This window comes from Lepisosteus oculatus, chromosome 13 (assembly GCF_040954835.1).
Source record: "Lepisosteus oculatus isolate fLepOcu1 chromosome 13, fLepOcu1.hap2, whole genome shotgun sequence".
NCBI lineage: Eukaryota > Metazoa > Chordata > Actinopteri > Semionotiformes > Lepisosteidae > Lepisosteus > Lepisosteus oculatus.
Window position 1 is genome coordinate 15,702,474 of NC_090708.1, and position 21,832 is coordinate 15,724,305.

General features: G+C 38.2%; 1 protein-coding gene across 3 annotated transcripts; it reads right to left on the reverse strand.

Moving 5' to 3' along the window:
• Window positions 1-361: 361 nt before the first annotated feature.
• LOC102697378 (plastin-1) lies at window positions 362-21,800 on the reverse strand. Of its 3 annotated transcripts, none has more exons than XM_069197238.1 (17): window positions 21,757-21,800; window positions 14,955-15,030; window positions 14,108-14,217; window positions 13,604-13,767; window positions 12,373-12,502; window positions 11,902-12,034; window positions 11,423-11,504; window positions 10,908-11,073; window positions 10,427-10,569; window positions 9,773-9,868; window positions 8,005-8,200; window positions 4,559-4,637; window positions 4,311-4,425; window positions 3,423-3,556; window positions 1,650-1,773; window positions 1,407-1,531; window positions 362-839 (listed from the first exon to the last, which is right to left on the reverse strand). In XM_069197238.1, exons 3-17 carry the CDS (start codon window positions 14,175-14,177, stop codon window positions 701-703), a joined length of 1,896 nt encoding a protein of 631 aa, XP_069053339.1. In that variant the 5' UTR covers window positions 14,178-14,217; window positions 14,955-15,030; window positions 21,757-21,800; the 3' UTR covers window positions 362-700. The 3 variants fall into 3 exon arrangements, with proteins under 3 accessions (XP_069053339.1, XP_015216568.1, XP_006637877.1); XM_015361082.2 differs by lacking the exon at window positions 21,757-21,800 and adding an exon at window positions 21,088-21,161; XM_006637814.3 differs by lacking the exons at window positions 14,955-15,030; window positions 21,757-21,800 and adding an exon at window positions 21,088-21,144.
• Window positions 21,801-21,832: the final 32 nt, after the last annotated feature.

Below are 21,832 nucleotides of genomic sequence, written 5' to 3' on the forward strand. Positions count from 1 at the left end.
TTAAGGGCATAGTGTTTTCTTGTTTTCTGGTTTTTGTTCCACCTGAGCTCTGAGTTACATTGTTGGAATAATAATCAAATTTGCAGCTTAATTGCAATGTGTCTAACTAGGCCCCATGGTGTTTTATAGGTAATTGTGCATTTAATGAAGTGTGGTTTGAGTCATTAACTGTAAAATATCTTTAGTAATATCATGTTTATATCTGACTAAGACAAAAATCATGTTAATTGTTCAATTGATTACTCAGGCTGGAAGGAAAAACAGGAGACACTGGACCTCCAGGATGTGATTCTGACACTCCTGGATTAGGGTATTTGTCTGCTTTCAAAAGGAGAACATGTAAGAGATTATATCATTCTGTAAATTCAATTTTAATGAGCTCTAATTAATGAGCAAAAGCAACATGAAAAAAAAAATTAAAAGCAGGATATACAGTATTTAATATATTGTTTTTATCAGTGGCAGTTTCATGATATACAGTAGTTCCTTATATTGACTCATTAAGAAAGTAAGATTTCAGTTGAAAAACAAATGGAAAATAGGATTTCTTTTCAAACACAGAAAACGGATTTGCTGTGGTCAGTGTTTTTAATATTGCGATGGAGAGATGCTAATTGTTTGTGATAAAGTGAAGGAAACTGTAAAGGCCCTATGCTTGAGTGGACTTCGAGTGGCAGTAAAAGAGTAAAGCACGTTCAGTTCACTTTCTGACACTCTTCAGGCCTCTCCCCATCAAACAGGCAAACACCGTCATCACCATCGTTGGCTTCACTTCCACCAAGTCATCTGGCAGCGCGTACACTTGGGCTCCAATCTTCCGAGAAACAGAAATTGCATACCTGTGCCAAAAGAGTAAAACCATCTAGTGAATTAAGAGACGACGAGGAAAAGCAGAATTTAAAAAAAATTGGAGAAATCATTTCAGGGCACACAAAGAAAAAAACATAGCCAAAGATATACTGCTCATGGTACAGTATTATAATAATAATAATAGAAATAATAATAATTGCTTACACTTCTGGACACTCCACTCAAAGCGCTTTACAGGTAATGGGGACTCCCCTCCACCACCACCAATTCAGCTGTATAAGCAGTATATATTCAGCTTTTCTATATTAATACAATCCTAAAATATATATGTATAGTGCTCAGTATGGAAACATGTAAATGTGGATTTATAAGCAATGAATGTAAAAAGTTTGGCAACAGAAATAATGAACATGAAAAAAATAATACTATTGTTCTTAAAGCTTAAAGATACCTTGCTAACAAAAAGAAACAATAAATAAACTGGTAATTCACACCCTCACTCTCTGCCCACGGTAGGAGTTAAATCTCAAGAAATTGTTTTGTTTTTCAGAGATGTTGTACAGGACGTAGCAAGGCTTGTGAGTGACAACTCTTACTTTGCATTGTTGAGCTTGTCTTCATCAGAAAAATTCCCTCTCTTCACCATTTCCTCCCGGATAGCACTGGGGGCAATGGTGTCTATTAAATCTATCACAGGCAAGCTAGTGCTGATGGACTTGTCCTAAAAACAAATGATTCATTATGTTAGACTGGTAGGTAAATGTAGCACTATCATGAGCAAATTATGTTTTTTGATTTAATACATTTGATAGGTTCCAGGTTCACAGGTATCCATTTACCTTAAAGCTTGTAATAAAGGTCTCCTTTTTGCCTTCTTGTAAAGTTGCATTCACCCAGTTAATGATTATTTCATCTGTGACTTTTGCTCCATCCCCAAGATCAGAAAGAACTTTCAAAGTATACCTAAAATAAAAAATAAATCATAATAATGATGATTACATTTAATTTAACATTTAAGAACCAAGATCAGCAACTTACTTCTACACAAAACACTACTGAATTATATCTGCTGTTTTATGTACTAGTTTAATCATTGCCATTAAACTGGTCTGCATCTTGGCTTCTAAAATATTTATTTTGGTTGGTAATTACAATACAATATACATGTAAATTTGGTTTTATTCACCTGGATTATGTGGTAAACCTTATTTTTGCTTGCTGTGTAATGTTAACATGACTCCTTTCTAGTTTTACGAATTATTAGGCAATCATTTCTCCTCCAGTGAAGGGGTTCTTGAAGGTAGAGCAGAGGAGGACACTGGAGGATATGGTGCAAATTAATGACAGGGGGGTAAGAAAAAATAAAGGAGCACTGGAAGAAGCTAGATAGCAGGAATCTTGGGCATCAAAACATTAGTCAGAAAATCAAGGTCAGAGAAGCTGGAAAATAACTGATATGTGCCGTTTCCCCTTATCTATACTGAGAAATGTAACTTTTTTACTTGTGTATAAGGTGTTGAAAACTTGCATTCTGTATCTGTCTCCTGCATTGGTCCAACACGCTGTTAAAGATACAGGTTTGAAGACAATTCTACTGGGTCTCAATCCCTCCCATTGAAGCCGGGAGGGTGAAAGCCAGCTGAGCTGTCTTTGAAGCAGCTGCAGTAAATACATCTGGACAAAATTCCTATTCCTATTGTCCTTAGAGTAATTCTTTTACTACTAGAATCATTTTGCCCTGCAACAACACTTGCAGTGATGCTGGTGGATTTAGCCTCTCCTTTGCAGCTCTGGACATTGCAAAGTATTAAAAGATTAATAGCTCTGATCGATGGGCTGCACATACGCATTCTCCCCTGTTCAGTACAGGAGTGGTAACCATGAGCCTGAACAACTGACTACTCCACAAGGACATAAGAAATGTTTCGAAAGAAAGGAGGCCTTTCAGCCTTCCAGCTCATTTGGTTGCTAGCTGTGAAGTCATTCAAGTGAAGTGATGGCTCTCATTCAGCCACTTCCTGAAAGATGCCAGCCTGTCTGCTTTATCCACATGACTGAATAGCTCCTTCCAGACTCCCACAACTCTTTGTGCAAATATTGTCTCCCTTTTTCATCTTAAATAGAGATCACTATAGTTTCCACTTGTATCCTGTGATTCATGTTTCTCTCTGAATTCTGAGGAAGTCCACTAGTTTAAGTTTGTCAGAGATCTGAGGATTTTGAAACCCTGATAAAAGGTTCCCTTGCAATCTTTTCCGTTCAAGACCAAAAATATTCAATTTTTAGCCTTTCAGTGTAGCATGAAAATGTGTCTGGTTGCACTTCCCCAGCCTGATTCTAGTCAGTAATATCAGTAATATCTTAATTCTGAATTTGGGAATGCAATCGATATGAGTTAGAAAAACAAAATATCTCAGATTATTAATTTTCATCTTTTTGAAAATCATTAATTTGATGTCTGAGACATCATATTACACACAAATTCTGAATATGTATTTTTTTATTGCTCTCTTTTAGCATATCGCCTCATGAGTTTATTTGATCTTTTTTTCCTTTGTGCGACATTACAATGAGTTAATAAGCTGCATTTTATAAGGAATGATTAAAAATACCTTCTCATGATTTGCCAGACCAAAGCCAAAGTATGAGTTTTATTGCCTTCATTAATGTTTTCTCCCCCAATCCCAACCAGAGAGAACTTAGCTTCTCTTTTCCCAAGGTCAACTGCATAGTTACAGTTTTCAAGCTAAAAAATAATACAAAAGAAATACATTAATCCAAACGATGATTTTAGGATCATGGATTCTTCAGAATATCAACAGATGAAACTAAAATAAAGATCTGAATCATTTCACAAAATGAAAAAACCACCAGTGTCAATAATACAGGACACATGTTTAAGTAGCAATACAGCTCTTATGACTATGCAAAAGTATGTAAATAAACATGTAAGCTAATTTAACACAATCAATGGTTTTGCCTGTATAACATGTTTTCTTTTCTAATCGCTCTACAGTTTCAACATTTAATCGTTACAGGTCTTGGATTCTGGACAGAATTAACTACATTAACTCAGAACAAGGAGGCGAGTTGTAAGACTTTTTTAATGTGCTTCTCCTGCCAAACATAACATTAAAAAATAACATCTCATATCATAAGAAGGCCTCCTCTTATCGGCCATTGCACTCAAACCAGGAAATAAGTAGAATTAATATTTTAAGCATCAACTGTTTGTAACAGCCAGTGCAGGATAGACACATTCAAAATGTATACTGTTCACACAATCAGTATCAAGGAAAGGAGTTAAAATATGTAAAAGTTGTATTAACCACATGATGCATTAGACCCAAAGGAAGGCCCAAGGCCCATAGGAAGATTAGTAAATGATCTTGGTGTGCTCCCTGAAACAGCTGTAATTTTAAAAACCTGCAGATCTGGAGAGAAAAGGTATGGAAAGCAGTTAAGAGGTAATGGCTCACTTAGCTTAGTTCTGTGCCCACCTTTCTCATATTGCTTCCTATCGCAGGGTAAGGAGGCCTGTTCACTTTGCGCTGGTCCACAGGAATCTCGATTTTTTCATAGAGCTGGAGGATCACTAAGGCATCCGTGAGATCGCTGTGATGTGTCAGGAAACATTGCAGACACAGCAATGGGCAGTTAGATAATTAAGTGGTCAACACCTCTGCTATATACTGTATATGAATAAATGCGTGACTTATTCATGCTTGTAAGAAGAGCAGTAACATACCGATACAGGTGGTTGACATGGGGGTTCACCCCTAAGGAATTCATCCAGTTCCGGAATGTTCTTTCCTCTCTCGTCTCCCCTGCGATGACACACACCAAGTATTACATTCAGAATGGAGTGGGCTCATCGAGTAAAGAAAGACTGAATGCTCGAAGAATGCTAGGCAAGAGCAAATCAAAGTCGGTTGTTCCTGCTAGCAAATTCTGTTACATTTTGGCCTTCTTAGCCTTTGAATTGACAAACTGTGTATTTGTGTATTATACCAGGTGAAAACTTGTTATGCTTCACCCACTGAAATATTTGATAATAGTACTTTGATATTCATTGTACTATAGGAAAGAGGGAATGTTCTTTTTTTCCACAAGACTGAAATTGAGTTTAACTGTATTGGCCTTGTTTCTGAACAATTTAGCACGTCCTGCCTCATTTTCAGTCACTGCCTTTATTTTCTTTCTCTTCAAATGTATGTTGTGTGTTTTTATTGGGTTGGAAAATGGTACTACTTTTGTAGAGCTTCAAAGCAAATTCATATGTGTCTCAACTGGGAAGGTTCACCAAATGTAGCTACAGCAAGAAACCTGGAGTGTAACATACATAGATCTGTTACATGCATTTTTCTCCAGGACAGCTACTGTCCACTGCTTGCTTTGAGTCTTCAATCCATTGCTTTTAGATGGAGTATGTTTTGCAGATATTTGATGTTCTAGTCATGTGAACTTAACACTACTAAAGCAAGGTTTCATTAAAGAAGATGTATTATAACTAAGGCCCGTAGGAATTAAATAAAGGTAAGATTTGTGGTTTAACTTGATATGCTCTCTGAAACAGCTGTTATTTTAGACCTCCAGTTCTCTGTGTTTGACCTCCACTGGTGTTAAGAAAACAATCTTTCAGTATGCAGCTGTATACCATGATGCAGGGATGGGCATTACAAATTACAAAAGGATGTGATGTGCCCTCACTTAGAGAGCCAAAGAAAGTAACCATAAAAATAGGTTGGGGAATCCTGATTATAATTTTCACCTCTAGATGACAATGTTTCAACACCTGACCACGTTAATAATTTACAGTATAGAGCACACAAGCACATTCTAAAATTGTAAGTACAAAGTAAGACATTAAAACAAATCTAAAACAAATGCAGATGTCTTTTTTAAGAAAGACTTCAGTTTCTATTTTACATGCCCACGTGTCTTTCAAATTATAATAAGTATCTAAATTCTGTAATTCTTTTACCTTAATTGTGCTAATAAAAAAATGAGCTAATAAGTGTACACCTTTCATTTGTAATTCCGCATTTAGCATATCTATTACAGAAATACATATTTTTAGTTTGTATTAGGACTTGTTATGCTGTTGTGATTTGCAGTTTACTTGAATTCTGAATTACAGTATCACATAGTCGTCTTTTTAAAACCCATGCCAGGGTGTGATAAAGAGATTGTGGTTGACACACAATTGATGCCGGGAACATCATCAAATAAAATCAGACCAGAAATCAATATCCTTTTTAAAGCAACAAATTGTTCCAGGGCATGCAATCAAAATTATTATACCCATGTGAGTATACGTGACTGGCTGATGAAATAAAGTATCTGAAGTAGATTGCAAAGCACACTTGTGGGATGACATGCCTTGACCTACAGTACCTTTGCTAACTGTTTGAGAGATGAATGTGCACAAGCATAAAGAACAGTCCTGTCTTGACAAGGACTTTTAAAGAATAGTGCTTCAAAGCTTCAAATAGTCCTTGGCTATTTATTAAAACCCCACACGTGAAGTTCTCTGTATGGTGAACTCTTTGCAGATTAGCAGAACTACAGCCTCAATTGATATTTAATGAGCCTTTACCCTTGCTGGTACAAACCAATTAAGAACAGCAGTGGAATATCTGCAAGAGCAAGATATAACTGAGTTGTAGAAGAGGCCGGCTTGTTTCCACAACTCACACAGAAAATACAACACGTCCTTGTTTCATGCTTAGTACAAACCTAAAAGAAAACAGGACTTTCTTCAAACTAAAATCATACACCAGGCTTCAGAAATCTCATGTTAACATGCTAAAGGGAAAGATATACAGTATGGTCATCAACTTTTGGTATTTTGTATATTGATATAGTCACGGTAAAGTAAAATCATAATTATTTAGCAAAATGGTCTGTGTGAGCATTATTAGGGAGCATTTCAAGGCAACCTCTGATGTTTCCCATGGCAGTGTAATGATTATACAGCACTACACATACACAAGCCTTCTCTTACATTTTTGGCAGGTCTGTGTATACTGAATGTGATGTTTGCAAATCTTTTACTGAAGAGCCACTCAGTGATGATGGAAGTTTAAGATTCATTAACAACAACCTAAAATGTCTCAGCCTCTGCTGTAAGATAGATGTGACACAGTAAGCTCTATTTAGCAGTCAGTACAGCATGTTTATCTACTACCATATTTATTTGACATCTTGAGCTGCAAAATAGCTCTAAGTATATTATATAGTGCCAACATAATAACACTTAAGTGTAAAAGCTTAGAGTATACAGAGTATCCAATCAGAAATATCCCATCAGTGAGCAAAGAGTATGTTTTCCTGACAAATTGGAAATAATATTAGATGCTTACATGATATTAACCCTAAACCTTAACAGTTTGGAATTACCTCTGTGCTACCAATGGGGTTTCACTCTGTGAAAATAGTAATGGAAAAGGAAAAGAGGAGTAGAAGAGAAGATCAGTTCAGACCACGACTAAACACAGTACCTACAATGGGAGGGGTCAGCTCTGGAGATGTAAAGCACAAGGTAAAAAACAAAGACAAACAAATACATTTGAGCTATTGGACAAACTCTCTACTTCTGCAAACATGAAAACCAATATCACTGAGCTCCACTTGAAAAGACATTCTAAAACATATGGTCTATGACAACATACCACTACAGCTAGACTCAGGACTTTAAAAGCTATGAAGACTTTGAAAAAGCTGTAAAGACTTAGTTTCCTTACACAAAATTACTTTGCAACAACATGCAGTATCTAATCGCATAGTACTTTTCATGCACATAATCTTAACAGCAGTCGAGTTAAACAGTCCAGTTTTAATAGCCTGCCAAAAGTAATCTGCATCCCTTTATTTTATCAGGAATGATTTTCCCAATCAGAGGGGCTGTATGAAACTCCAAGGGGCATGCAGCATTCAAGCACACAAGACAGCTCAATCAGGTGGTAATCATTTAAGAACAAGAATCTGAGCAGAAAGAAATCTATCCTTTGCAGCAAAATGCTCTTGGTTTTCTTTACGTTTACATACAGTACTGTAAAGGAGGGTTTAATGTGCAGGTTAATCTAGTGGTGTGTGACCTCTTGTGGTTTGCTGTGTTATGACAGGAAACGTCTGAGAAACAAAAGTTAGCAGAAATAGACCATTGTAGTGTGAATGGTTGGATCCCCCTACCTTCCAACAAAGTATAATCGATGCCGCTGTTGAGTGGCTTGTTTAGAGCAGGGTGGGTGTTGAACAGGTTGGCCACAAAGGCCATGTTAAGCTTTTGGTTCCCATTAATGACATCTGCTGGGGTGACGAACTGTCTGCAGTCCAGCCTGGCTGCCTGCTGAAGCATGAGCTCTGCCCTCTGAGTCTCATCTCTCTCCTGAAGGGAAGAAAAGAGTTACAGCAGGTGACCCTGTCAGAATGTGGCAGTGAACCTGCCTTCCAATCAATCTTTCAGATTATTTACTGTGGATGCTGAACATTGGTGGTGGTGGAGGGGGGTCCCCATTACCTGTAAAGCGCTTTGAGTGGAGTGTCCAGAAAAGCGCTATATAAGTGTAAGCAATTATTATTTTTATTTTTTTTTAGGCATTTGAACTGCGTGTTGACAGGGTAAGGGAGAAAGGAGGGAGGAGATTTTTTTACATATGCAAACGGTTTCAGATTCAAGTTGTGTATATTTTTTTCCAAATACATTACAATTATGTGATAAAAATACTCTTAATAAATATATGTGAATTCTGTTTCATATGTATGGTTTTCTTTCTCGATAAGAGCAGGGAGTTATCCCGTTGTCAAAGGCCAAATTTCCCCCTTTACTGTGGCCTCCAAAATTGTCCCCATGTATGATTGGCTTGCACTTGCCCTGTGATGGACTGGCGCTCTTTCCAGGGCGTACCCTGCCTTGAGCTTGTTGCTTGCTGGTTAAGTTCTGGCTTCCCGCAACACCGTGTGGTTTAAAGTGGTTTGGCAAATGACATGACATGTATGGTTTTCCCCCTGAAACTTTATTTCCGATTCTTTCCGTAAAATGATATGGATGCTTGGCTGGCCTATTGTCTTTTTTTTAAAAGTGATTTTGCATAATGCTGTTTGTTAAAGTTATTGTCTTAAATGTCTTATTAGTCATATGTTACGTTCTAAGATTGTTGAGCATATCAACCATTACTTATCAATAGTAAAGGCTTCTTTACAATGTACAGTATCCAGCCACCCATCTATTTACTGTGCACTGGCAGAAGAAAAAGTGATAAAGATACAGTACACATCCACCACACACATTGTTCACTGTGAACTTCAGAAAATGGACATAGTGTGTGGTGGGACATGTCGTTATATCCCCTGGCAAGATTTGCTCCCTAAGCAGCTGTATATTCTGGAACAGACAGGGTACTTGTTTCAGATACAGGGGAACTAATTAAAGAGAATCACACCTGCACCTATAGTCCAAAAAGGCACCCTGTTTTGTTATATACATAACAGTTCTCAGTCAATCTGCTTGTCATTAGCAGTATCTGCTGCATCAGAGAGCTCCCTAATCACTGCACTATCTTCTACTATTCCTTCCACCTCCTTCACCTAGACTAAACACTCTCCCAAGTCTAGCAAATGACAGTATCACAATGAGAGCTTCTTTACATCTTCCTAAAATATTACATTTATCCAGTGGAGGCATTAAGTGGATTGATTAAGAGAATTGAGGAGTTAATACTTGTGGAACTTGACCAAGGTGAATTTATTGTAGTATCATGTATGTTCCAGCACAGAACTGAAACAACAAAGGCAAAGAGTACTCTCTGCACCAAGGACTGGTGTCAAATCACCTAAGTCATTAGTCTCCTGAATTATTATAGTCTCCTGTTTTCTTTCTTTGGTTTAGTTTATTAGGAGATTACATATTTCACTGCGATACATTGTCGATACATATGAAAAATATTCTTCCTTCACTTACATTAAATCCCGACATGTCAATATCAATCCTGATTTCATCGTCATGGTTTCCTTTGGGTGCTATTTGATTCAGTAGGTGAAAGTAGGCTTTGGAATCCTAAAATACACATGCACACTAGTTGACAAAAGACAAGATAAACCACAGGTTGGCTCTGCTGATGACTAAATGGGAGAAGCATTTTTATAGCAAACTGACAATTTCTAAAGAATAATATATTTCACACTAACTAACACGGTACTGTTATGTGAAACAACTTACACTTAAGTGAACCTAGTTGCTGAGTGCAATGTGCTGAATCTGAAAGGAAGGACAAGACTGATAAGGTACATTAAATCAGGTTAGTTGATTCCAAAGCCCCAGATCACTCCTGGTTAAGTGCTAAGTAAGTATATATTTTCAGTGGTGGAGGGGGGACAATTTTTTCCTAACAGACAGAAAGATGGCTAGAGAGAGACAAAAGCACAAGCTGAAGGCGACAAAATCCAACACACATAAGAGGAGAACAACAGAGGAGTTCAAGAATACAAAACAGACTTTTTATGTATCTTTTTTCTTAGAAAAAGTGAAAAAGAAGAAACAAAGCGTGAGTCCTTGCCAGTCCTAGACAATTAAAGAGCTGGAAATGGAATCAGTTCAAAAGCCTTCAGGCAGCACCTTGATATCATCGCTGAAGTTTCTGATGGGTTCCCAGCCAGCGTTGGCCAGGTGGTAGTTGAACCAGCGCAGGAGCAGCTCCTCTGGGGACATGGACAGCAATTGGTCCAGCTCCTCTCCCTCCCCCAGCAGAGCAATGAGAGCTGGGGACAAGCAGAGGTATGGATGAGACAGATTGCCACGTCCAACATGACTGGACCACAATATTAGAGTTTTTACTCAATGACATCCCTTCTAAACACACATAGTGGCGTGCTATTGTAGGGCCCCCGTCGGGCAGCGATGGGGCACTGAGCGGACAGGCAATGGGTCTGGTGATGTCACCCCCCACATTAGTCATTAGCAAGTGACTAATGAGACCTCCTGATAAACATATGGTAATTTTCCCAAGCTGCCTCTTCTGTCCGGTATTCAGAAGGTCTGATCGAGAGTAGTTGTGTTCCTAATTACTGTGAATGAGCCAGGAAAAAACTGGCCTCACCTTCATTTCTGGATATCTCGATGTCAGCAAACAGGCCAATTTTGATGATCTGCCACAGAAGACCCAGCGCCAAGTGAGGTTTTCCTGCCATCAGGTCCTGGGCATCAATATTGACCACAGTACAGCCAATGGCAGAAGCTGAATTCAAAGCGAGTACCAAATTTTCCTGTAACACAAATGGGGGTTCTCTAATTCACTGCCCAGATGAAACTAGAGCACAATCTGGTTGGTGTGGGACAATGAATGATATATTAATAGCAGAAAAAGATGAAATGATATCAGTAAAGGTATGGAGAATGGAGAATGAGCAAACACATCAATTTGCACAGTTTATATATTAATTAAGTTGAAATACAGTAGAATGCAGTCACTGTATCTGTTTATGCCTTATTTAACAGATACTGTACATTTGTAAAACTGTACATATTTAAAAAGTGACATATTTAAAAGATTAATGTGTGTTCAATTGTTAGGATAAAATTATATTATCCAAGATTGTGAAACTGAATACTTACAGTAATGGTAAACGTTGTTAGTTTCTTCATATTTATAACCCTCTCATCAATGGTATCAGGTTGAGAAAAGTTTATCATTTTGCTAAAAGGAGAACACCATAATACTTAAGTGCAGTGCAAAGTATAAATGATAAACCTTGATATTATATCTGATATGAGAAAAAGATTAAGATAGTCAAGAAGGTTCTATAATTTAGTACAATGCAATTGGACAAAGAATTCGGTCTCCGCTGACCCTAATGTACAGAGAATTTAATACCATGGAATTATAATATTTTTAGAGATGCCACCAGGAAGTGGTCATAAATCATCTTTAATTTTTTCAATGGATTTTAAGGTACAAGAAGATGGAACACAAGGAAGACTAATCTCTCTCATAAACAGCATGCGTATTTGAAGTGTAAGTTTCCAGTGCTCATTATGTTACACATGGTTTATACTGTAAGTTATTTTAGTATGAACATTTCTGGTATAATTACCAAAGAAGTATGCCATCCCTCACAGACTTAAAAAGACTCTCATTTTCTGGGGCCATAGGCAATAAATGTTTGCAATCTGGATCATCTGCCAAAGCTTTGTTAATCCAATTCACAAAGGCAACTTTTTCTTCATCTAAAAGAAAAAAGACCATGAGTAAAAATCAGCATGGTCATGCTGTAAATACTGGATAATATGAAAACAAAGTATCACACACCATGAAATTAACCTATTGGAAAAATCCACAGGAGAACACTACAGAGGAAAATGACTTTGAATTCAGTGTACGAGCAGACCCAAGGGACATCATTATTCCAATGGTAACAAATGACACAGTGCAACCTAATGACTTTTTTCACCTCAGCTCTCAATTACAGGCTACTCCAGAAACACTTCTTCATGCTTGACCTTGCATTTAACTCAAACACCCACACGTAGACATAAGCAAATTTGCACTCTTCACTCGTCATTACCAGAATACGAGTGTTGTGTTCCTTCACTGGATATACCAGAGGTCCCTCCAAATGACCTAATTCCATCCTTTTTGTTAATGGCTTTACGAAATGACTCTCTGACCTCTTTGCTTTTAAGCTCCTGGTAGATCTGTGTGAAAAACAAGAATGACAAAAGTCAATGCAATAGATATTTGGGCAATTTTTACTTAGGTTTCACATTATCAACATATTAGACAGGATTTTACCATTTTCTTTTGCCTAAATGTTGAGCACATATCAGAAGAAGTCTTGTAGACACATTTCCAAGATACTATGTGAAAGACATTGGTAGTGCTACCTCAGTAAACTTAAGATTGTGCATTCTGTGTTGTGTTCTGATGCTAGTGGGAAAAAAAATATTTTTGGCACATACTGTAATTTGAAAAAAAACCCACCTCACAGGGAATCACTGCATTATGTCTTCCACTAAGCAGCACAATGAGAATCTTAGATCAATTAGCTACTAACTACTGAGGAGTTTAGATGGGCTATATGGCCTCTTCCCAATTGTAACAGTTCTTATGTTTCTTATGTTACTCACAGCCTCTGAGCACTGCAGTGGACTAAGAGAGGAGAGTCTTACTTCTCACAGTCATGTTCTAGAACTTTGTTTCAGCAAGAAAATTAGTTTGAAAATGAAAAGAAACACAGAATCAGAAGGCCTGTCAAATTTTAAGTTTAAAACTCCCTAAGCAGCGTAATGTAGCCAATTCATAGAGGGGGATTATTAGGAGGCCATGATTGGTAAGGCCAATTGGAAATTTGGCCAGGACACGGGGGTTACACTCCTACTCTTTTCGAGAAGCGCCCTGGGATTTTTAATGACCACAGAGAGTCAGGACCTCGGTTTTACGTCTCATCTGAAGGACGGCGCCTGTTTACAGTACAGTGTCCCCGTCACTATCCTGGGGCATTAGGACCCACACAGACCGCAGGGTGAGCGCCCCCTGCTGGCCCCACTAACACCTCTTCCAGCAGCAACCTTAGTTTTTCCCAGGAGGTCTTCCATCCAGGTACTGACCAGGCTCACACCTGCTTAGCTTCAGTGGGTTGCCAGTTGTGAGTTGCAGGGTGATATGGCTGCTGGCAATCTATTAATCTTATACATACTGTAGCACCATGCACCACAATAGCTTTGAGTAAGAAAGCTACAAGGAATACAACAGAAGACACTGCACTACAAAATGGAGAACAATTAAAAAGAGATTACCGATACAAACTCTTCAAAAGATAACCTATCATCCTTATTGTGGTCCCCAGCCCCCATCATTTTCTCCACAATTTCTCGAACTTTAAACCCTGGAAGAGAGAACCTGGCTTCTTTGAACAACTCCTGGAGTTCAAAGTCACTGACATAGCCGCTGTTATCAATGTCTGTGGAGGAAATATAGCACATTAGGTTGCATATATTGACATGTTTGAAGTCAAAGACAAAGGCAGCAAAAAAATACATTGGTTACGGTGCAACAGCTGGTGTTCTTCACCAATGAATAGATGGCTATTTAGATTCAAGAAAAGCAAACTAAGAAATACATCTGTGCAACTGTGCTAAGGAAGGTTCGATATCCTCTCCTGAACAGCAGTAAATTCAGCAATTATGTGATGCACAAAGATATTACTGCAAATGAACAGTGAAAATTATAAGGTACTGACAAGCCTGTGTTTTTTATCCAGTATTCTGGCTTTCAGTATTCTAATACAGTAGCTAACACACCTATCTTATTGAAAGCTTCTCTTAATTCCTCCAGGTCCTCCCGTGAGATTTGTGTTACATTGTTCTCCATCTTCCAGCAGCCCAAGTGTTTCCCTCACCGTTTAATAATCCTGAAGCAGAAAATTGCAATGAGTTCAATAAACAACCACAATGTGAAATGGAGATGGAAGTTTGTGGTGGAAAAAATTGTCTTTGGCACATGAATTGAAAAACACATCTCATAGGGAGTGACTGCAATAGGTTTTGCCAAACAAATCAGATTATGTTCTTGTTTGCTTTTCTTACAGACAATAAATTATTATGCTGTTTATCCACTGAGATTAACATTTAAAAAAAATTGTAAAGATTATAAAATAAATTAGTCAACTATCACAAAGGGGACCTGAATTGTTTATTTCCACAGTTTCCTGAGTTCCTGAGTTAGTGTATTGAGTTAAACTGCATGTAGAATTTACACTTGCTTACAGAAAACAGAAGTTTCAGATGACTTTCTACTTGAAAGAGAAAGAGAAAGAGAAAGAGAGCCATAAAAATGTACTTTGATTCACTTTTTTGGTGCCAATCCACTGTCTTATCTTACTGCTGAACTTCAATTTTGTTTGCCATACAGTAGAACACTAACTGAAACTGACGTTACAAAGGACACAATAATGCTAATCTTTCAGGGAATGCAGCCTGGAAGACGTTTCATGGTTCGTTCACTTGCCTTGACCTAATCAATCATGAAATCTCGGTTATTCCCCTGAGTTATGGATGCTGATAGCCCATAACATCTACACAGCAAGAACAGAGCTTCAGGTGAAACGGTGTGTGAAATGATCAGCAGAAGCACAACTTTCATACATACCCTTGGTATTCAGAGAAAGCCAAGGCAGGCAACACCACTTTCCTACACAGTGAGGGATGATTTCTTCCTTCTAGTTCTGTTTGGTGGTCCCAATTGACATCCAGAGACAAGAAAGTCCAGATTACACAGAGCAAAGCAAGGAATCAGTGGGCGAGGGATTAGCGACTCCTGAGAGAGCTGCGCTAAATCAGCCTGCTGATCAGGAAGGTACGGTGCCAGGCAGGAGAGGCGGAGCAACTTTGTCCCGCTGGACCTTGGAGGTGTGGCACTGACACACCATTAACAGCGCAGGAGTCATAAGAGTTAACTTTTAACGCTAAGTCAGCAGGGTCTGCCACGGTACAGCTTTAAAGGGCACCATTTACTGCACATTGAAATCATGTGTTCTGGCAGTGTGCAGAAGCAAATAAAGAGTCTACACTCTTACCCACAGTAGTAAAGTAAGCTGATTAATAGACAGAAAAACACAAACTTTCCTGACATGAAATGCCCAAGAATGAGACTACACTTGTTCATTTAAATTTTAATATAACTGTTCCAGAGATTCGGGAGGTATTGTGACGTAGTGGTTATCAGCTCTGTCTCAGAGCGCTGGGGCCCTTGGACTAATTGCGCACCCGGGCTGCTATGTGCGTGGAGTTTGTATGTTCTCCCTGTGCTTGTGTGGGTTTCCTCCAGGTGCTCTGGGTTCCTCCCACAATCCAAAGACATGCTGGTAGTTTAATTGGCTTCTGGGAAATTTGGCCCTGGTGTTTGTGTCCCTACGTGCCCTGTGATGGACTGGCGTCCTATCCAGGGCGTATCCCACTTTGTGCCTGTTGCTTGCTGGGATGGGCTCAGCTCCTTACTGGAAAAACAGTTCAGAAAAAGAATGGCTGTTTTAGAGAATCATGATTTACAATATCTCACCTCCACTACTGCAGAGGTGTATTGTCTTCTAGACGAGCACTAGATGGTGCTGGATTCTGAAACTGGAAAGATTAACTAAGAGAAAAAAGGAGATATCTGGCTCATTTTTGGTGCTTCTTCATTTCCTCTATGTGTATTTTAATTCAGGTAAACACTAAATATGACAAAAGCATATACAGTACATGTGCCATTTACTGACCATTTTTACATACATAACTGAGAATGGATGTTGTTGTTTAATTATTTCCTTCTGTTTAGTTATGTTTAGAAACTTATGTGATGTATTAGCACCAAAGAAAATATTTTTTGGAAGAGCATACAATCAGTTAAAAAAAAACTTTCAATTGAGATGTTTAAAGTAGGATATCTTATGCAACTTGAGTGGTATCTGGAGCCTGCAGAGTTTTTGTCTGCACTTGTATTAAGAGTATTCTTAGTTACTGTATTTAGCTATAGAACATGTTAGGCCAAACTAGAGACAAAAGCTCAGAACAGGATCACACCAAAGTTTCCAGCTAAAGACAGGCCAGCCCTAGGGTCAAACTCTATTCTTGGCTAGGTTTATTGTTAGAGTTCCATCAAAGTAGTAAGTGTTTTCCAAGAAACTTAAATCCAACATTCAAGTCTCAAGTTATTGTGGTGATGTGTGAACCGGAATCCATAGCTCTAATCCAGGAGGTTTTATAGATCACCCCAAATCAGCTATTTCTAAAGAAAGACAACCCCTATAACTACAGTACTGTATATATTATTGAGCAACTAATCTATCAAAATCCACGGATACTGAAAGATATTCAAATTTATTTCTAAACAAGCTCTCATCACATGATGAGCCAGTGACAATTAAATTGTTCCACATATGTTGATTTAAAATCCATTTATACTATTAAACCTACTTGACACAATAAGATGGCTCTGTATGCGTTTTCACGATGTGGGGAACCAACCCCTTCTTACTTTTGCTACAGGCAGCTGCACTGGCTTCTCTGGGACCAGAGCTGTACCCCTGCTGTAATGTGCTCTTGATCTGAGCATAAAAGTTTTCCACTTCTGCTTTGAGTGAAAATGAAGAGAAACTAAAATAAAAAACATTTCTCTTCATAATCCATAATTCATAAGTAGAAGCACTACTTGTCCACCATTGTTCTATTTAAAGAAAAAAAATGTAACCTTATACGACACTAAAGAAAGACAAACACACACTTGTTGTGTGAACAATGCACCACGCTGCTTTGGGAATACAGTTCAAATTAAATAGCATGAATTACAGCACAACCAATGCACAGAATAAGATCTGAAAAAATAGGACATTTAAGGACAATTAACAGAAGTCACAAACAATAAATCTAATGCAAAATGGAGAAAGTGAAACAGAATTAACTACCATAGGAACATTTTAAGAGAACGCAAACAATTATGAACACACACACAAAGAGCCTTGTGGTCAAACAATTGCTAATATAGGCTTATGATGCAAAAGGAAAGTAATTATTGAAACTTCAGCTGGCCACTTTACTCTCTTATTTTATCAGCAAAACAATTACACACAGATAGCTTAGTTCATACTGTATGATGTGACCTGTACAAGGCAAATTTTAAACACCAAAGTTCAGCTAAGGATATCGCTGTTAGAAATCGGCTTTAGCAGCTTTAATTACAACTTTGTGCAATTCACCACTTGATACAGATTAGAATTTTGTCTTTGTTGGTGGATTTTTAGGTTTGTAAGGTGACAGATAAAAGGAAGAAAGAACATGGAAAACCAGATAACATCGTTCAGTACATGTTTTTCTTTTAAGTGCTTACAAAAAAATCTGCTTACCAAAAAGTTAAAGTCCGTGAATAGGTCTTTAAAGAGCATTGAGGTCTTGCTTGTGTTTCAGGAACAAAGGACTGGAATATGGCATCTTATCTTGGCAACTCTAGCTTGTACAGGCGCAGCATAGATGCCACAACCTCCTCGTTAGCAATCCCTTTGAAATCATCTAATTCAATGAACAAGCTTTTTCTTTCTGGCTCTTGCTAAACACCAAAGTAGCTGTGCATGTGCTCTGTTATTTAATCCTGAGCAAGTTCACTTTTTGAAAAGAAGTACTGAAGGTTTTGGCTATTTGATGCTGGTAGTAAACTTTATAGACAGCATGCATTATTAATTGGTTGTGGAGCAGATCAGTTACCTACGGCTTCCCTTCAGAATACAGTATAATCACACAATGCACACCAAATGTTTCCTCTGCCTTTGGCCATTTGTGGCCCTGATGGAGCCATTAACACATAAATTCACCAGAAATATTTACTGTACATGGCATGTTTTGAATCCAAATACCTCAAAACGCATCCAAATCCAAATAAAATAGAATGAATAAATACAAATACATAAATGCATACATAAATAAAATATAATAAATACAAAATACTTCCATACGCATTTGCATCACCTTTGTATGTGCATATGAAGTATTATTTGCATCCCCTAATATAAAGTAGTACTACATAATTATATTTCTTGAATGAAACATAAAACACAACACCATTTGTCACTGTTTTCAATTAATCTGTTTGGAACATACTGTAATTTCCTATTATAGGAATTCCTATTATAGGAATACAGGAATTCTCTTCCTTCCCAAGCACAATTAATGTAGGTAAAATAGTTTTCACAGACTAGCCACTTTGTTTAGTCCACAAGCTTATGCTGAACACATTCCATGGATACACAACCCACACCCACTGTATATATAAAAGTGCTCAGACTTACTGTAACTGTGGACAGAGTCTGACAGATTGACACCTGGCATGAAGACCTGCCCATGAGCCTCTCACAGAGCCACCTTTCTGTGGTTTTCAAGAGAAGATCAACATCGGACAGGCACACTGCACTGTATTATTCCAGCCAATTGAAACACATCATGTATGTATCAGAAATCAAGTCTCTTCTCCCACTACTACTACTCCTATTACTACTACTAATATTAATCCTTACCCTTTTTTTCTGGACACTTCACTGCAAGCAATTTACAGGTAATGGGGACTCCCCTCCACCACCAATGTGTATCGCCACCAGGATGATCCTGGTGGATCCAATCCTCCCAATAAGATGAGGATCATTGGGAGGCCATGATTAGTAAAATCCGGGGGAAAATTTGGCCAGGGTAACACTCCTACTTTTTTTGAAAAGTGTCTAGGATTTTTAACCACCACAGGGAGTTAGGACCTTGGTTTTATGTTTTATCCAAAGGAGAGTGCCATTTTACAGTAGAGTGTAAAAGGCAGGCAAAATATAGTCCCCATAACTATACTGGGGTATCAGGACCCACACAGACCACAGGATGAGTGCTGCTGCTACTGTATTTCACCCTTGTAAGCCATCACATGGCTATATCACTAATCTTACAGGATCAAGTCATGAATTTCATAAGTAAAATAATCCATTTTACACCATAGGCCATAAAACAACAAAAAAAACTTCTGAGCTAATAATATTTTTATATTTGTGCTTAATATTTCTACTCTCTGGTCAGCAATAAAGCATTTTGTAATATCAGCTAGCACTTAGTTACCTGTTGAATTGGTTGATGCAATGCCAAATTATTTATCTCTGATCCACTATTAGGACTTATCGCCAGCGATTGAAAAAACTAAATGTACAATTCAGTATATTTGCATAGTGCACCTCGTCTTAGGTGAAGTTGCCTTAACAGTTGGTGTTTAATAATGATGTGATACTTAATTTCCCTCAGAACAAGAAAGCACTATCAGATGTATTTTAAATTAACAAAGGTGTGGTAGACATTGCATTGATGTCAGTTAATGGAATTGTCTACAGAAATGCATAAACTAATAAAGAGTAACATTAAAATGTGAAGTATACATGTTATTTTCCAAACCACAACATTTTCTATTTGATAACTCCAAAGATTTGCACCGAAGCATTTAAGATTTCCTTCTTGATTTATTAGTGACCACTTTTTAAACATCTTTGTAGAGACTTAACCATTTCACTGTGGATTCTTCCTAACTAACCTACTAAACAGAAACATGTGTATACTTTATGCGCTGTACACGTGTCCAAACAACAGGTATATACCCTGTCTCTCACTGATTATAATGGAAAGGACTGGGGGTAAAAAATAGAAAATGCTCTTTCACTGTCTGTACAGGAACACTTTCATAATCCACGTGGGTTTCTAACATGCAGCAAAAGGTAAAATTAAGTGGCTTAAATGATCAATAAATGTGCTCCATTGCATACTGAGATAGGGCATGGACAGCTGACAATGACAAAATCCATAATTTGAAGGATCATTCTATCTCTGCATATTCTGCAGAAGCCTAAATGTTTGTTAAGAAGACGACACCTCCTCCCTCAGATTCAGCAATAAACAGTACTGCAAATGTCCGAAAGAAAAGACACCTGTTGGCCAGTTGAGAAACCAAGTAACTGAAAAGTGATATGACTGTATTCACATATGGGCCTGGGCAAACACAAAGACAACTGAAACTCAAAACAAAGTAAAACAAGTGGACTGTTTGTCACGGATGTCCAAAGGGACTAACCGTGGGGAACAGGAGAGCGGAAAAAGACCCAAATGCGTAGCGGCGAGACGGGGAAAAGGCCCGGGCTCATTAGTGCAAAGAGTTCAGGAATGCCGTATAGAAACCTATGCCCTCAGGGAGCGGATGTGGGGCGCCCTGGTCCTAGGCGGGTCTCAGGACATCCGAACGTCAATGCTGAGCCAGGACAGAGTGCAAGACCCAGAAATATATAGCCCAAGGGAAAGAGAGGGACAGGAAGGACAGCAGACCGAAAACTAGGGACAGGTCAGAGAAGGAGCGCCCTCTGGCTGCAGAGGGCGTGACACTGTTAAGATATTAAGAGAAAATGGTAGACAATCTCAGTCATTTCACATTGCTTGATTAGTGCAATACTAAACAGAATGTGAAGTACATGCTAAAGGGTTTCAAAGGTTAGTAGTTATCCTGTCATCAAAATCAGTATCGTTATAAGGTAAACTTTTCTTTCAGTTGTGTAGGCAATCTATTCTAACAACCTACTTTTTATCAAAGCGTGCAGAAATGTTAATTTATTACAACCAGGAACTCTACATCAAAGTTATGATCATTCACCACTCCTACTGGTTATATACACGGTCTTTGCCTCAGTTATTTGCATTTTAAAAAATACATGACTCTGACAGTACACTTAAATATCAGCACAACTCACAGGTCTATGTCAGTTCTCTGCTCCACTTGTCATGTTTCCTGAAGCATATTAGACACGTAAGAGACATAAGGAACAAAACATGAGGACGTTGTGTGACACTAACCACCCACTGATCTGTTATTCATTGATTTCCACGTCCTCATCGACTACTGAATTACAGCACTGACCTAAGGACACAAGATAGGTTACAAATAAGAAGAGGCCATTCAGTCCGTGGTTAGTCAGGGATCTGATCCAGCAGTTTATGAAAGAAGCTAGGGTGTCGACTTCAGCAAAGCGTTACATTTAGTTGGAAATGTTTGTACTCATACTGTATACAGGTATGCAAATGATTCAGCCTATAAAACCTACTGTAGTATTTTGTATGTATTCTCTTAAATATAAAATGTTATTTTTTATCTGTCATGTCTGTGGATCATATTAGTAAAGAACTGTACAGTATACCAATGAGGTATCGGTGAAAGAAAGAATTTTGTGGTAGTATGACGTTTAATGATAAAACAAAATGCCACAGCTCTCTCGGTGCCTTCGAAATAAAACAGATCAGTCCGTTACTTTTTAGCAGGCTAACATTTTTCCACTTGCCAGTCATGATTTAAAGTTGCTTAAAACAAGCCAAAAATTGCACAGTCTTAGGTTTAAGCTTATGCGAGCTCACACGGAACTCACACGCTTTGTGTCCCAGACGACTACTTCAAGTTCACTTCTGCTCTTGCTGGGAAGACATTTGTCCCTCGCTGGATGC

Excerpts from the sequence above, each read along its gene's own strand:
- LOC102697378 (XM_069197238.1), bottom strand. The coding sequence starts at position 14,177 with ATGGAGAACAATGTAACACAAATCTCACGGGAGGACCTGGAGGAATTA. Across the intron at positions 4,638-8,004 it reads CGATTATACTTTGTTGGAAG|GGGAGACGAGAGAGGAAAGA; the intron begins GTAGGGGGATCC and ends GTGTCATCGCAG. Across the intron at positions 4,426-4,558 it reads CATGTCAACCACCTGTATCG|CGATCTCACGGATGCCTTAG; the intron begins GTATGTTACTGC and ends GACACATCACAG.